At 43.0% G+C, this 18,348-nt stretch overlaps 1 protein-coding gene across 2 annotated transcripts in view; it reads left to right on the forward strand.

The window, feature by feature from the left end:
- LOC122941149 (sodium channel protein type 5 subunit alpha-like) overlaps positions 1 to 18,348 on the forward strand; it is a 245,311-nt gene that overhangs the window by 178,701 nt on the left and 48,262 nt on the right. For both annotated transcript variants that reach the window (XM_044298180.1, XM_044298181.1), the window contains one exon: positions 12,294 to 12,569. In XM_044298180.1, the coding sequence (XP_044154115.1) occupies positions 12,294 to 12,569 (276 nt within the window). The remainder of the gene's footprint in view (positions 1 to 12,293; positions 12,570 to 18,348) is intronic.

Here is an 18,348-nt window from a genome sequence, read left to right on the forward strand (position 1 = left end):
TTGGCAGAGGCCTGACCACTGGGGCCCCCATGATCATTAGTAGAGATGAGCGAATCAAAGTTGACGAAAAATTTTATTTGCTCCGAATTTCCTCACGCTTCATGGTAACGGATTAAATTTTTTCCTATTATGGCTGCTGCACGTGTTAGGACATGGAACAAGGAACTCCGGGAATGAGGGATCACCCACAATGTCATGCATGCAGCGAATCAGCAGCCAGACAGCCCTGTGATGTCACAGCCCTATAAATAGCACCAGCCATCTTGGATTCAGCCATTTTATAGTGTGCTTAGTGCAAGGAGAGATGTCAGCAGGCGCTAGGGACAGTGGTAGAAAAGACTTTAAAACTTTTATTTTGCTTTATAGAAGTTCAGGGAAAGGATAGGGAGGAATCATTCCACAGTATTGTAGAAGAACAGGGTTCAGTAGGAGAGTTTACAGACTGGGTAATAGGAACAATCCTATTACACCTTGCTGCACTGACTGGAGATTCAAAATGCCATTATACAGCTCTGTAATTCCAGCAAACCGTTCTCATTTTTGGGGTGCAAGTGCTGTTTAATACAGCCGTTAACAGGGTTTATTACAAGGAAATATTTCTACTTCCTTTTTGCCCTTGTGCGGTGCAGTTATATGTTCTAAAGCTCTTTTTGGTGTGTATTAGTAGCAAAAAAATATATATATTGTTTGCTGTTCTGCGGTGCAGTTTTATGTGCTAAAGCCTTTTGTGGTGTGTATAAGTGGAAAAAAGTAAGGGCCTATTTGCCATTCAGCGGTCCAGTTATATGTTCTAAAGCCCTTTTTGGCGTGTATTAGTGGCACAAAAAAAGTATTTGCCGTTGTGTGGTAAAGTGAGAAAATTACGGCCCTTTTTTACGTGAACTAGTGGCAAAAAAATGTATTATTTGCCGTTCTGCGGTGCGGTTATATGTTCTAAAGCCTTTTTTGGCGTGTATTATAGTGTTGATCGCGAATATAGTAATATATATTCGTATTTTCGAATATTTGAGAATTTTTTAAAAATCAGTACACATGATCCCTTCTTGCTTCTAGCTTGTGGGCCAAATTTTCGTAATTCAAATTTTCATTGCAAATTTTTCAATTGCCGATTTCCGCAATCAAACAAATAATGACTGGAAATAACGAATTCTCGAATATATGGCGAATATTCTCGAAATATCACAAATTTGAATATTGCCCCTGCCGCTCATCACTAGTGTATTAGTGGAAAAAAATATATATATTATTTGATGTTGAGCGGTGCAGTTATACAGTCCTGATCAAAAGTTTAAGACCACTTGAAAAATAGCAAAAATCATATTTAGCATGGCTGGATCTTAACAAGGTTCCAAGTAGAGCTTCAACTTGCAACAAGAAGAAATGAGAGTGAGACAAAACATTTTTTGAGCATTCAATTTAATGAAAACAACGAATAAACTGAAACAGACTGTTTTTCAGCTGATCAAAAGTTTAGGACCACACCTCCAAAAAAAAGAATAAACCCCCCAAAACAGAAATCCAACTTCCAAACATGAACTCATTAATGAGAAGCTCCGTCGTTATGGTTTATCACTTCAAAAATTTGTCCAAGTAGTGAAGACGGCCGCACGAAGGCCATCTACTGTCTGGAACTGTTGTCCATTTTTGTAAACTTCCCTTGCCATCCATCCCCAAAGGTTCTCAATTAGATTTAGATCAGGGGAACACGCAGGATGGGCCAAAAGAGTGATGTTATTCTCCTGGAAGAAGTCCCTTGTCCTGCGGGCATTGTGTACTGTAGCTTTGTCCTGTTGAAAAACCCAGTCGTTACCACACAGACGAGGGCCCTCAGTCATGAGGAATGCTCTCTGCAACATCTGGACATCCAGCAGCCGTTTGACATCCCTGCACTTGCTGAAGCTCCATTGTTCCACTGAAGGAAAAAGCACCCAGACCATTATGGTGCTCCCTCCACTGTGGCGCGTAGAAAACATCTCAGGTGGGATCTGCTTGTCATACCAGTAATGTTGGAAACCACCAGGAACATCAAGGTAAAAAATTTCTCATCAGAGAATAAAACTTTCTTCCACCTTTGAATGTCCCATGTTTGGTGCTCTCTTGCAAAGTCCAAACGAGCAGTTCTGTGGCGTTCAAGGAGACGAGGTCTTTGAAGACGTTTTTTGTTTTTGAAGCCCTTCAGCCTCAGATGGTTATGGGGCTGCAGTCAGCACCAGTAAGGGCCTTAATTTGGGTCGAGGATCGTCCAGTGTCTTGATGGACAGCCAATTGGATCCTCCGGCTCAGTGCTGATGACATTTTTTGGGGTCTTCCACTTGACAGTTATATGTTCTAAAGCCTTTTGTGGCATGTATAAGTGGAATAAAGAAGGCCTCGATGGTAATGTCTTTTTGCTGATGACACAAAGATTTGTAACAGGGTTGATGTTCCTGGAGGGATACACCAAATGAAAAAGGATTTAGGGAAACTAGAGGAATGGTCAAAAAATCTGTCAACTAAAATTTAATGTTGATAAGTGCAAGATAATGCACCTGGGGCATAAAAACCCAAAAGCAGAATATAAAATCAGTGATACAGTCCTAACCTCAGTATCTGAGGAAAGGGATTTAGGGGTCATTATTTCAGAAGACTTAAAGGTAGGCAGACAATGTTATAGAGCAGCAGGAAATGCTAGCAGAATGCTTGGGTGTATAGGGAGAGGAATTACCAGTAGAAAGAGGGAGGTGCTCATGCCGCTCTACAGAGCACTAGTGAGACCTCATTTGGAGTATTGTGCTCAGTACTGGAGACCATATCTCCAGAAGGATATTGATACTTTGGAGAGGGTTCAGAGAAGAGCTACTAAACTGGTACATGGATTGCAGGATAAAACTTACCAGGAAAGATTAAAGGACCTTAACATGTATAGCTTGGAAGAAAGACGAGACAGAGGGGATATGATAGAAACGTTTAAATACATAAAGAGAATCAACAAGGTAAAAGAGGAGAGAATATTTAAAAGAAGAAAAACTGCTACAAGAGGACATAGGTTAACTTAGAGGGGCAAAGGTTTAAAAGCAATATCAGGAAGTATTACTTTACTGAGAGAGTAGTGGATGCATGGAATAGCCTTCCTGCAAAAGTGGCAGCTGCAAATACAGTAAAGGAGTTTAAGCATGCATTGGATAGGCATAAGGCCATCCATCATATAAGATAGGGCCTGGGGCTAGTCATAGTATTCAGTATATTGGGCAGACTAGATGGGCCAAATGGTTCTTATCAGCCGACACATTCTATGTTTCTATGCACAGGGGAGTGGGAGAGGCCTAAATGTTTCTGGCACAGGCACAGGTCGTAGCAGAGTAAGGGGCATGGCAGCAGGAGTCGCAGTGATAGGCCTGAGCTCCAAGTGTCAGCTAGTGGTCGTGTCTTGACCAGCAACCCAGTGGTTCTTGAATGGTTGACTTGGTCATCCACTTCGTCCCAAGTGACATCAGACAACCCCAACCAATAGTCGGTGGGTTCATCAGACACAACCCTTAGTTGGCATGGCCTGGGAGCAGGCCCTGTGCCCTCACCTGTCCTCAACCTGCCTCTGTCTTTTTCTGTTCCCTCAGCCAGAGAAGTATTATATGCTGTGGGCTCAGCTCCACTATACAGCGAGGGCGAGCTACTAGATGATTGTCATCAGCTACTGGCCAGCCAAGATGTGGAGGAGACATCCGCCTCTTTCTTCTGTAGGTGGGCAAGTAGCGATGAGGAGAGTGGAGTAAGTGCTAGTGTTGCGAGTGGTCAGGTTCCTGACCCAGAGACCGTTCAGGAGTACATTAGTGACGTGCAGACAGTACTTGATGATGATGTAGCTGATCGCACTTGGGAGCAGGGTGAATTAGGGGCTTTATCATCATTGGGAGAAGAGGGTGGCAGCTTGCTTGTGAGGCAGCAGCAGAGCCAGCAAGTCGCTAGCGTGGCCAGGAGTCAGCAGGGTGGCAGCAGTGGGAGGCCTGGAGCCAAACATGCCCGGGGTAGAGCACCCGCTTCGCAGGAGCCTACCTGCCCGGAAATGAGTGGTGCAGGGGTTCATGGAGGCAGTGGCGGTAGCAGTCAGTCAGTGCGGAGGGTTGGGGGTAAAATCACCTACTCGACGGTGTGGCAGTTTTTTGCTAAGCCGCTGGAGGTGAATATACTGGAGGTGAACATGGCCATTTGTAGAATCTGTGGGCAGAAAGTGAAGCGTGTCCAGGGTGCCAACATATGCAGCATCACCATAAAGTGGCCTGGGAGAACCGTGGCTCCAATGTGATGGTCCAGCCTTCTGTGGCACGCGCCCAATTTCAGGCAGTCAAGGCTCCACCACCTCAGCCGAAGGGAGCTCTCCTTCTCATCATCTGCTGGTCCTGCTCCTCCTCCTACTTCTCATGGGTCATTCTGTCAGCAATCGATCACGATGCGATTGCCAAGAGACAACAGTATGCGTGCACTCATCCAACGGCGCAGAAGCTGAATGTGCTCCTGGCCAAGTTGCTAGTGCTGCAGTACTTTCACAAGTGGTGGACTCTGCACCTTTAAGAGAACTGATGTATTGTGCTGAGCCAAGGTGGAGAGTCCCAAGCCGTCATTTTTTGCCAAAAAGGCAGTATCAGCATTGCACACATACTGTATGTAGAACAGAAGGTGGGCCAGTCCTTGAGCCTGTCGGTGTCTGCCAAAGTGCATGGCAGCACTGACATATGGAGCTGTAACTACGGTCAGGGACAATACATGTCCTTTACAGCCCACTTGGTGAATGTGGTTCCTGCACAGCCACACCAGCAACTTGGCCAGGTGACGACGCTTCTGCCTCCACGTTCTCACACCATTGGTCCTGTGACAATGTCCGCCTCTGCCTCCTCATCCTCCACTGTGTCCTCAGCCTCCACTGCAGGGACAATTCACAGTGTCCCTCCAGCATACCACATGTGCAGGGCACGGCGGTGTCACACTGTTCTGCACCTCGTTTGCCTGTGCGAATGGAGTAACACAGGGGAGGAACTGCTCTGTGTCCTTCATCAACAAATCGAATCCTGGCTTTCTCTGCGACAACTCAAAATCTGAACCATGGTGACCGACAACATGGTGTCGGCGCTGCGTCAAGAAAGGCTGAGCCATGCGCCCTGCATCGCACATGTGTTCAATCTGGTTGTCAAGCGGTTCCTGAAGTCTTCCACCCATCTGCAAGACACCCAAAAAAATGGCCAGGAAACTTTGCATGCACTTAAGTCACTCGTTCATCCTCCAACATAGACTGATATGCCAAGTTTCCACCCATTGGAATTCCACCCTCCATATGTTGGACCGACTATACGAACAGAGAAAGGCCATAAACGATTTCTTGACTATTTCAGCTAGTGGCAGCTCATGCGTGACACCTGCCATTTGCTCAGGCCCATTGAGGAGGCCACGTCGCCAGGACTACGGGATTTACGTCTTTCCACTGCTTCATGTCCTAGAACAGATGCTGGTAAATCTGGCTGGTCACGGGACTGGAGACGTAGCGCCTAGATCTCACAGCCACATGAGCACTGTGGGGGCTGAACTGGTGGAGGAGTACATTTGGATCACAAGCAATGTGTAGCGAAATGGGTGGTTTTCATACACAGTTGATAGGGTAGGAGAAGCAGGAGCAGCCAGAGGAGCTAGAAGGCGATGAGGAAGATGAGGCAGAGGACCCAGACACACCGTGGCAGTATGCAGTGGATATGGAGACAGGGAGTCCCTCCAAGTCACATGCACAAATGGCCTGATGCATGTTCACTTGCTTGCATAGTGACAGACGAATTGTCACCATTCGGCAGAGGGATGACTTCTGGCTCTCCACCTTGTTAAACCCTCGCTACCGGTCCAAAATGCGGGCCTTTTTTACAGCCGCTGAGAGGGAGGACAAACTGAACTACTACAGAGACATTCTAAGTAGTCAGTTGGCCGCTACCTATCTGCGCCATCATCCATCCTCTCGCAGGTCTGACCGGGGGGGACCCTTTGCGCTCACGTTCCTCTGCCATGGCAACACTTTTTTACCTTTTTTTTTTTTTTTTTTGGAGGAACTCCTCGGCACCCGTAGAAGGCAGGTCCCACAGCAGCGCGGGCAATCAATGTGCTGCTTCACCCGCTGCAAACCACTTCTATGTCGCGGTCAGCACGGAACGAAGCATAGAAGGGGTTAATCCGCCGGCAACGCTGTAAACAGAGATGCTGGCGGATACAGCAGGGGCCCGGCTACCAGGGACTGACGGACCCCTGCAGTTATCAGGCGTGCACCGCTCCGGTGCCCGCCCGATCATTCAGCCGTACATGCACGGCGGAATGCAATCTGGCAATGTATCCTCTGCCGTACATGCACAGCGTTCTGCGTTAAGGGGTTAATGCAATTCACCACAAATAAATTTGGATCAAACCGAATTGGTTCGGAAAATTCGGCGAACCAGCCGAATTAAATTTGGGGGACTGTTTCCCTGTTTAAATGAAGTAGCAGATAAGCATGTATGCTGCCGCTTTATTCAACTCTATGGATCTGCTGGAGTTAGTTGAGCACTTGTATTCGGCAGTCTATTCCAGATCAATGGAGAGGCAGCCACACCTCTATGTTTGGTGCTTCATTCAGATACGAGAACACGGGCCCCCATTCTAGTGATCATCAGAAACCCCAGAGGTCGGACCGCACTGATCAGACACATCCGCTATCCCATTGTTAGGGCTAAGTTGTTTTAATAGGACAACCCCTTTAAAAGTTTGTATTACCAACACAATCCTAACCCAGATAATCCACAAATCTTCTGAACTCAGCTAAAATCATCAATGGGTTCTGTAGTGATTGAAGCTTAGTTCAGTTGAACCATGCGAGATCTGGATGTTGCAGCAACAATATGTGACCACATTATGTCTGTCTAAAATTATCTCATAAAGAGACAATGTACAGGTGAAACTCAAAAAATTATAATATCATGCAAAAGTTCATTTATTTCAGTAATGCAAATTAAAAGGAATTTCATTAATGCAGCTTAAAATTCGAATTTTGGGAAAAGGTTTAATATTCTAGCCTCAAAGTGTTAGGCTAGGTCTACACGACGACATTTGTCGCGCGACATTTTGTTGCACCAATGTCGCGCGACAATTTTTATAATGGCAGTCTATGGTGTCGCACTGCAGCATGCGACATGCTGCGACTGCGACGCGACAGTCGCAGAAAATCCATTCAAGATGGATTTTTCTGCGACTGTCGCGTCGCAGTCGCAGCATGTCGCATGTTGCAGTGCGACACCATAGACTGCCATTATAAAAATTGTCGCGCGGCATTAGTGCAACAAAATGTCGCGCGACAACCGTTGCGCCCTATCTGTCGCGCGACAAATGTCGTCGTGTAGACCTAGCCTTACACTCTAGTCAGCTAATTAATCCATATTAGGGTATACTAAAGGGTATACTAGTTGTACTACTTAGGCCTCTTTCACATGGCTGTTGTGCTCCTGTGGCCGTTTTGCGGGCCACATAAGGGGGTTCCAAAATACACGGGGCACCGGCCGTGTGCATTCTGCATCATTGATCATCAAATCCAGAGATGCGGTGCGGAATAGAAGCAAGGAACGGAACCCCACGGAAGCACTATGGGGTGCTTCCGTGGGGTTCCTATCCGTGGCGCAAAAAAATAGAACTTGTTCTATCTTTTTGCGGAACAGACGGATCACGGACCCATTCAAGTTGAAAGAGTCTGGATCTGTCCGGGCCGCCGCACGGACGTTGCTCGTGCATTGCAGACTGCAAATTGCAGTCCCCAATGCATGGAACGGAACCACAATGGCCGTGTGATAGAGGCCTTATATTACAGATTTTTGCACACATTATAAGTGTCAGAAAACATCCACCAGCTATGCATTTTTAACTACTGACTGAACAGAAAAAATATTACCAGTGTATCCAGAAGAAGTAAATAGTCATAGTTCCTGACATCATTCTATATGTATAGTCTTCATGTATTCTGCATGATTACACTCTTAAGATCTCTATTAACCTGCATGCTAGCTTGGCATCCACATTGTGCTTAATATTTGTCAATTTTTGTCCGGTGATACTCTCAGCTAGTAAGTGACCTAATGTATCATTAGTAACTGAGCATCTGTCCATCCATTTTTAAATCAGCAATGTTTCCTGTATGTATATTACAGGGATACTTATAGCATAACCCGCATGTACCTACTCTATTCACTTTGTAACTCTTTCTGTGCATGAAATTAATGGGTATTTCATTAATTACAGAGCCCTTAGCAAATGTGACTAGCAGCTTACTTATTTTTCAGTGACAGCACTCTGGTGAATGGCCACACTATTAATTAGAGTTACATACGTAGGTCTATAGATGTATTTACGGTACCAGGTTGGTGCCAGAATGACCCAGCTCAGTCCATTGTGTAGTGAATGGCGCTGGATATTTCAATGGTAATGTCCAGCTAATTACTAGGGGACTTGAATGTGCAACCTCCTAATCACTTGTACAATACACTGCAATAGTATACTATTGCTGGCCATGGGTTTTTCACATGCTGCCACATGGAAGGCCCTAGGTTTTTATAGTAACTGATCAGAGCTTCTTGATTTCATCATGGGAGCTCCAGTTGGAGGAAAGAGGGAGACTGTGGCATCTGTGGGGTTAAATGACAGCATTATAGCTAGTTTGTTCACTATGACCAGGTGCTGGCTTTATTACTCAGCCGGCACTAGCCGCCTATAGAGTGGGCCCGCTCCAAACACTTAAACTGCAGCAAAGACATACAGTTATGTGTAAGAGCTAAGTTATTAACCAACTGTATGAGGTTGTCCTATCCTAAAAGTCATGTTTTGGAATAAAGGTGGTCCCGCAGTCTCCGTGGATCCGGCTTCTAAAAGTTGGAGCCAGCTGTACCTGTCTCTTGCAGCCTTCATATAATACATGGATAGGTTAGGTCTGCCAAAGTGGAAACAGTTGAGACATAGTATAGTAGCTCTTCACATAGAGGGGTCACTCAAGCTCCCTGCATGAAGGTCATATGCACATATGGAAATAGGTTGTAAATTAGTGAGACAGCCTCTTTAAAGAGTAATTAAAAAAAAAAAATATAAAAGAATAATACAGGCAAATATAAGAAACTTTGTAATATATCGTATCACAGAAAGATGTTTCTTTCTCCTCTTATCAGGCTCCTCTCCTCGTCTCCCCCTTTACCATCTCTCAATTCACTGCTCACCGAAGGATAGGATTATTCTTATTTTATCCATGTCCTGTGTATGGGCAGACATGAATCAAGCTAAGTGCTAAAGATGCCAGTCATATTATGTCCAGAAGTAGTGTTATTCCTCATGTACACCCGCATGGCAACTTATTCTCAAAAAATACCTGGAACAACAATTACACTTTAAGCAGCTCACTGAACATAGGAGCTCTGTAACTGAATGGGTATAATGTCGCCTTCTAACTTGTCGCCATATACAGTACAGTAGATCTTACAAATGGTATAATAACATTTGACCAATAATACAAGTACAGTTTGCATTTTACCGAGGATAACTAACCTATCGCGTGGAATCGCTTGTCCATTTTATGATCGTCTTTTTTTGCAGTGTCCACGTATTAATGTTTAATGGATTATGAAATGAATGTCTAAATGATTGAACTTTGTAGTGCACCTTTTAATGTGGCTTTTTATTTACCTAATACATTACTATGATTGTTTTAGTCGACAGATCTCAAACTCTTTTACTGGGCCTCACTGTTAATATGGACAACTAGCCTCAGTTATACCGTAGATAGATACATGTTCTAATACTTCATTTTCCCCGTTCCTCTTTTAAGGCCAGGACTCCATGGTGACATTTGGTCACCCAAGAGTGGCAGTAAAATTATACCATTACTGTGACTCATGCAACCTCAATATTTACCTATGGGGAAAAGAAAAGTAGCCCAACAATTGCCATTGTCATGAGTCACCAGACCAATTTTCTCTCACATTGAGGTCATAGTTATGATGTAAGGCTCAGGATTGTCTGATAGTGTACCCAGTAAATGACAAGTTTGAGAACTGCTGGTGTAAGTCTTGTCTTTATGTAACCACGAAGGGAAACGTATTGCTCATGAACGGTGGACAATGCCAGTTGACTTTTGTAAAGAAACATTATGGTAGATTTCATGTCACTAATTGAATGTATTTAGCATGTATCTTGACTTGTACTGCAGATCCTTCACAAACTACTCTTGGATATGTTGTGGCCATGGTCATTAAGTATCTGGTTTAATAGGAATTAGGTATATTTCCACCAGGAATTTGATTGATGTGACTATAAGTGGTCATGCAGACATGGCCGGACACCAAAGATCTGTTAGCCTTACATCAGTACCTGGCGAATTCCATATTTGATGTATAGAACAAGTGATAGGCTAGAGGAAGTATGACTTGATCAGTGGCCATGACATATTCTAATGAACAGCTTGTGATTTTACACTATATGATATTTCTGTTTTTCATGGAAAGAAATATTTATATTCATTTTTACCATGGGCTGTACAGTCCCTGTAACATGTGGAATTGCATTGTGTGATGAAGAGACACTTAATGCTTGAATTAGTCTATGGTCTTATTGCTTACTCTTATCCTAATTTAAATAAATATTGAAAAATCTAATATCCTGGCTACATGAGATTCCATTGTACAGTGTGCTACCCACAGTATAACATCTTCCTGTCTATATATAAATGGGTTATTCCATCCCTCAATTTTCATCATCTATCCAGTGACTGGTAGACATACCCCTTATATTCTTTAGTTATCACAGGACAAAAACCCCACTGAAATCCATTCCCCTTACCTTAGAGGGCTCATGTCCACTTCTAATAGTCTGCCATAAGTATGCAATTTCTTATTATTATTGGTGGTTTTCCAAAGAACTGTATCCTCATGTCAACACCTCCTGCTAGAAGCATAACATGACAGAAGATCCTTTTGGTAACCCCAGGCACCAAAGCCCAAGTACAACTGCTACCTCTGCCCCCCCCCCCCCCCCATGTACACCACTGCTTTTTTTAAAACAAGCCATGACCTAAAGTCATTTGTGTCTCTTCTCATGTATGATTACTTATGAATGCAACTTTTTTTCTCCAACCAGCAATGATTACAGTTGAACATTTGCAGAAGATAAATGTATGTATTAGACCTAACTAAATAAAAAAATCTAAAAATGATTATTAAAGGGGTTATCCAGGAAATTATAATTGTGACCTATCCTCTGGATAGGTCATCGTTATCACATCAGCGGAGGTCCTAGGCTTAGCACCCCCGCCAATCAGCTGTTTCAGGGAGCCGCTGCACTCACCGGAGCTCTGGTGAGCATAGCCAGCTCCCGGCAGCTTTCCAAGGACAGTGCCGTACATCCTATAGTGGCAGAGTTTGGTATTGCAGCTCGGCCCCATTGACCTGAATGGGGCTGAGCTGGAAGTAAGCCATGTGACCAATGTACAGTGCTGTCCCTGGTCTAGGAAGAGACGGGGGTCCCAAGTGTCACACCCCCATAGATCTGATACTGATGACCCATTCTGATAATGTCATATATATCTTTTCCTGGATTTTCCAGTGGAGGTAAGAGCTGCATTAACATGGCTACTGCCTCGTCCCCCTACAGATGCATTGTTTCTGGACAGTAGGTTGTTCACACAGCACAATCAACTGCTCAGAAAAAATGATTTTATGGGCTGCATGAAAGATCATTACACCAGATAATTAAGCGTTTTGCTCATTCATCAGGTGATTGGCAGTACATTTACACAGGCAGATTATTGGAAACTAGCATTCGTAGTAGCGTTCAAGCCCAATAATCTTCCTGACGCTTGGACTCTGTAAACCTGCTGCATGGGTTGTCTTATGCAGACATTGGTCCCGAGAGTAATAGACCTATTGCCTACTAATTACATTAATTTAGTAATGTATAATGTTTGTCGCCTGCAAATATCAATTTTGTTTTCTTTATAAATCTTTACTACTGTAACAGAGTGAATATATGTCATAAAATGTGTTGGACTATAAAGACCCATAAAGCTTGATTTTATTGGAGCAGCATTTATTTTATAGTTTGACCTCATTCTAGTAAATTTAGAAAATACATTTATAGTGTCCGTTCTGCAGTGCCTACTTGTAAGACATCTCCATTTGTTGAATATAAAATCAAGCTTTCTGGTCTGTGTATTATAATATTAGTACTTTATATTTTTTTGTGTTTCTTTGTAATAATTACTGACTAATTATATTTTGTTCCACTTCAAGGTCGTAGTGAATGCCTTAATTGGGGCTATCCCATCCATCATGAATGTCCTGCTGGTGTGCCTCATTTTTTGGCTAATTTTTAGCATCATGGGGGTGAATTTATTTGCTGGAAAATTCGGAAAATGTGTGTATGCTGAGAACAAGACGGAACTGGATGTGTCTATTGTAGACAACAAGACAATGTGTGAATTAATGAATGCAACAGAAGCCTACTGGACAAAAGTCAAAGTCAACTTTGATAATGTTGGGGCAGGTTATCTGGCCCTGCTTCAGGTGGTAAGTTATGCTGCATTTCATTCTACATTGTCACAGTTAAAATGGTTAAGATGAGACTGGGAGGAGATGAAACAGTGGGGAGGGGGGATGATAAAAAAAAAATGTGGAATTTTAAACAATGGTGTAGCCTTTCAGAATGGTCAGATGCTAGCTGTCATGTTAAACTTATGATAACTCTACAGATTGCCTGACTTTAGATCACATTGTATGGGCCCAGGAGTGGAGCTTCTGTTGATTTATCAATGACATTTCAGGGCACAGTCATTAGCTTTTTCCTTTCTGTGTCAATGATGTGATGAAGGTTCTAGCTGTCTGGCTCAGCTCATTAGCTAAGCTATACCCCTATTTTTGTCCCATCAGCCATAACAGAGAAAGGGGAGGAAGCGCTCTGCCTGTGTCTCAACCTCATCATTAACACAGCAGAAGCTCCACTTCCAGGATCACTCCACGGGGTATGCTCAATCAGGTTGACATCTGGAGATTGACTCAGCCATTGCAGAATATTCCACTTCTTTGCCTTAAAACACTCCTGGGTTGCTTTTGCAGTAGGTTTTGGGTCATTGTCCATCTGTACTGTGAAGCGCCATTCAATCAACCTAGCTGCATTTGGTTGAATTTGAGCAGAAAGTATATCCCTGTAAATTTCAGAATTCATCCGGCTGCTTCTGTCTTCATTCACATCATCAATAAACACTAGTGACCCAGTGTCATTAGAAGCCATGCATGCCTATGCCATCACACTGTCTCCACCATGTTTTACAGAGGGTGTGGTGTGCTTTGGATTATGAGCCATTCCAAACTTACTCCATACTTTCTTCTTCCCATAATTTTGGTACAGGTTGATCTTAGTTTCATCTGTCAAAAAATGCTGTTTGAGAACTTGGCTGGTTTCTTTACATGTTTTTTTGGCAAAGTCTAATTTGGTTTTTCTATTTCTGAAGCCGAATGATTTGCACCTTGTGGTGAACTGTCTGTATTTGCTCTCACAAAGTCTTCTCTTTAAAGTAGACTTAGATACTAATGCATCTACTTCCTGGAGAGTGTTCTTCACTTGGCTGGATGTTGTAGAGGGGTTTTTCTTCACCATGGGAAGGATTCTGTGATCCTACACCACTATTGTCTACTGTGGACATCCAGGCCTTTTTGAGTTCCCAAGCTCACCGGTGCGCTCTTTTTTTTTTTTTTTGCCAGTATGTGCCAAACTGTTGATTTGGCTACACCTAACATTTCCACAATGTGATGGATTTCATTTTTTTTTTTTTTTTTGCCTAATAATGGTCTGTTTCACTTCCATTGAGAGCTCCTTTGACCAAACGTTGTGGGTTCACAGCAACAGCTTCTAAATGCAAATGCCACACCTGGAATCAACTCCAGACCTTTTACCTGCCTAATTGATGATAGATTAATGAAGGAATAGCCGATGCAGCCCATTAAATAGCTTTTGAGATAATTGTCCAATTACCTTTGGTGCCTTGAAAAAGAGGCAGCTACATATTAAAGAGCTGTAATTCCTAATCCCTTCCAATTAGGATATGAATGCCCTCAAATTACAGCTGAGAGTCCGCACTTCAAGCTCATACTGATTATATAACTGTATCTTGTATGTTTTAGTAAACAGCTAAAATGGCAAAACTTGTATTATTGTCCATATTTTATATTTCTGGACCTAACTGTAAGACAGGCATTTTTAGAAGCATGGGTGGATGGATCACTCAGAGCATTCTGCACTGTTTGAGGTCCAATGGCCAGAATAGCTGTATTCAAAGTATGGCTTGAAGATGTTCTCTACTCTTGCAAAATAAAGAACATTGCAGTGACCTTCTCTCAACATCTCCATACAGTCTTCCCATGTCTTTGCCTGGATGTCCTCCTGTCAGTCTCACAGTAGATATGCATTGTTCACTGTATTCATCTATACATTTTCCCATAAGGAGGTGCTCTTCCCACTTCTGGGCCCACACAAGAGGATCTACTGTGCACATCCAACCCTGCACATGATTTTAAAAATACAGATCAATATTTAAATATATGATGATATGGAGATTATATCTTAACCCAGGGTCAGAAGATATAACAGAATTCTGTCTTCCAAAAGTCCCAATCAAAATAGTGCTTTTGTAACTTTTTGGGAGGTCCCATGTGCAAAACCTTTGTGACTTCTTTGCATTTTTGCACCAGTCACTATTTTGAAAAGTAGGTGGTAAAGTGGTTGCTCTTAACTATATTAATGAGTTTCACTCCAGATTATTCACTGGGAATTTTTAAAAACTCATAAAAAAGTAGCAGGGTGGTCCAGAAAATTGGAGTAGCATTTCTAGATGCTCCATATTTAACAAACACCAGTAAACTGGTCTAAATAATAATGAATGCTCTGGGGCCTATGGCTCCAGCCACGCCATGCCCCCACCCCCACTTCAGAAAGGGGCAAGGCTGGAAACGCCAGTTGCTCTAAATTTAAAGTGTACCTGTCATATTTTCATAAAAAAATCAATTTTAGCATGTGTTACTGCTGCTGCAGCATTATTCATAAATTCATACAATCTTTAGTTTATTTACATACCACAGTTTTTCTTGAGTTTTTCCCTTAGTTAAGGCTGTTTTAACCTCGTACAATGTGAAAATCTTCTCAAGATGGCTTCTCTGCCAGTTCTATGAGGCCTAAACTGCCTTCCTTCATTTCCCATACACACTTGCTGTAGCTAGCAGCTTCCTGCCAACCAATCAGATTGGATAACTGAGATACACGCCTCCTCACTCTGAAGCCTAATGCATGCAGTGTGAAGGACCGCCCCTTGTTTACACTAAAGGGAAGACAGAAAAGCACTAGCAGCGGTCTTTTAAGGGACCAGTGGAAAAAGACAGGGGACATAAATGAAAGCTGTTTTTATAAGGTAATTACCGATCGTTTGACAATCATTGACAAACTAACTCAGGTATACTTGCCTAGCTGTAATAAACTAGCAAATAAAAAAATATGACTTTAAGTGCAACTTAAAATAATTGTAAAAAATCTCAAGCTTTTGAGACTATTTTACACTAGTTTCTTGCATATAAGAGCACAGTAAATGATCCACAATAAGCGACTTTTGATACATCAGTCTTAAGTAAAATGACTTCAAATATTACTCTCATGATAAAGTCCCAGCATAGCGTCTAAGCCACAAGCTAACAGGCTTTCATATCCAATGAACTCTGTCTGCTGTGGCAAATGCACCTTAAATCAGGGACCCCTTACACATTACTCTGCTAGTTTGCTTAGTGTTTCATGAAGGGCAGATACAAAGGATTTATTTTAAACAAGTCAATCCGTTATTTAGCTTTTAATTTCTTCCGTTTTGTAGCCTGAAATGATTAAACCAGTCACGCAGTATAATTCCCTTTCATTTCAGGAGGAAGCTGTGGGTGGAATTACATTACATTTCAAGAGAACAGTTTTATTTGTACTGTACTCAATCAGAAAATTGTTTTATGGTAAAAAAAAAAATCATCAGTGATTGGAAAAGTAGCCATGAAAAAAGAAAACGAAAGATTGTAGTCTATAAATGTCCTTATTCTAGCTGATTGGAGTAGTGGAAATTGCATTTTTAGGTTTCATCTCCTCAAGCAGAACAAAAGTTTTTATGTGCTTGACCTACTACAAGGGGTATACATTTCTATCATTAAAGGGGTTGTGCAACTAGTACATATTGATAACATATCCTAAGGATAGGTCATCGTTAGAATTTCTCAAAAAATCGATTACGCCGATTTGCCGAATTTTCTGAAAAGCTTTGATTCGATCCGAATTTATTTGCATTAAAAAACTGCTATTTCCAGGCTGCAGAGAGCCTTTATAGGGGTGTAGAACACTGTGCCTTGCAGTAACACGCCTAGGGAGTCTGCTGTGGTAATGAAACAATACTGTGAGTCAGTTTGACATGCAGATGACAGGCGTCGCTCTTAGAATCACTGAACACTTCACTTATTTGGGCAGTTACAGGCCAAATCTGACCATATAACTCAAGTGTGAATTCAGCCTTACAGGTCGATGTTAGCGCCAGGTATAAAGAACCGTGCAGAGGCCCAAGATCCTACTGTAGCGTGAAAGAGCGCACTCCTTATACACCGTCGTCAGCTGATTCCACATAGATGTCTACAGAACCTGTTCTATTAAACGCTTATACAAGTAGAACCCCCCTGACAGAGTGGAGAGGGTTTCAGCAGTAAGTTTGTGTTGACGTTACTGATTATTTTGCCCTTCCTCTGATTTGTCAGAACAAAACCCCCCAAAGAAACGGATCCTGTCTGTTAAGCATCCGCCTTCACTCGGTCAGCGTTTGGTCAGTAATCCATCAGTATTGCTAAAGCAAAAAAAAAAACAGAAGTGGAATCAAATCAGAGATGACACATGAATGGAATATTTGCATGTCTTCTGTGTTTTTTACCCACTCCTGCTTTTGGCTACCAAATCATAAGCCAATTCTGATGAGACAGGTCTTACAGCTGTTACACAGACAGGATCCATTGTGCGTCTTATTTTTCCTTCCTTCTGACAGATCAGAAGAAGGGTCAAATAAATGATGATTTCAACTAGGCCAAAAAGGCAAAATTGTGGCCCAGTCATGGAGTGGCTGATTATCTGATCAGTGGGGGTCCAACTTCCGGCAATCAGCTGTTTAAAGAGCTTATTCAGGGCAATGAAGAATTTCAGTTTTTTAGATACTAAAAGGGTTGTCTCACTTCAGAAAATGGTATTTATCAGGTAAAGAAAGCTAAAGGCACATACTGTGTATTGTGATTGTCCATATTGGCTCCTTTCAACACTGCTTGAGAGAACTCCTTTAAAGGGGATTCAACTTAAAGGAGGTGTTCAGGGTTTTTACGTAAAGTTAGCTGAAAGGAGCCCATGAAGTGCTCATGTTGTGTAAAAATGGCCTGCTTCTGATACCATCTCACCAAAGCAATATTACCAGTGCCACTAGGAAAGCCTACTCATCACGGCGAAATTCTCTTGCGACAGGTTTCAATATTTTCCGTTCTCTGTAGGTCAGACTAGAAAGCTGTCGAGCTGTAGCCCTTCTCTCTGAACTCCTGACAGCTGCATTATAGACATGCATTATAGCTCGATTCATATCAAATGATAAGAATATGGCTTAAATGAATGTTTATGTGCTGTTAGTAGATCAGGGGGCTACAGATCCAGCCGACAGACTCCTCTGACCCATTCAGTGTGTGTAATGACCGGCGTCACGCACAAGGAGGGAAAGCCCTGCCCAAGGGAGAGGGAAAGGTGGTGACCCCTGACTCACCTTGCGGCTGGCACCTGACTGCCCTGACGTCCCTAGACGGGTTCCTCACCCGTGCGGCGATCACGTGCCTAAACCCTGGCTTTCCCTAAAATGAGCCCTAGATAGTGAACGGGCCGGTGGGATCGCTAGTCCGCACCACTGACACGAAGAGGGAAACACCAGGGAGAGGACAGACAATACAGACAAACACATAAACCCAGGTGGGCGACCACAGCAGACCACAAAGGTCCAACAGGGATCCGGAGGGAAACGTTCTGGATCAACAACCAGAGAACGCAGCAACACAGCTCCAGTGGGTCAGTATAGAAGTCCAGGCAGGAAGATCTATATCTGGCAACCAGAGAAGTGTGAGAGGGGAATATAAGGAGGTTGGGAGTGCTGGACAAGGAACAGCTGAGGAGAAGGAGCTACGGATCCCTGAGTGAGCCAAAAAGGGTTGCAAAGCAAACCCAGAAAGCTACCATAAGGAAACAGCCCTATCTTACATAGAG

This window comes from Bufo gargarizans, chromosome 6 (genome assembly GCF_014858855.1).
Source record: "Bufo gargarizans isolate SCDJY-AF-19 chromosome 6, ASM1485885v1, whole genome shotgun sequence".
NCBI lineage: Eukaryota > Metazoa > Chordata > Amphibia > Anura > Bufonidae > Bufo > Bufo gargarizans.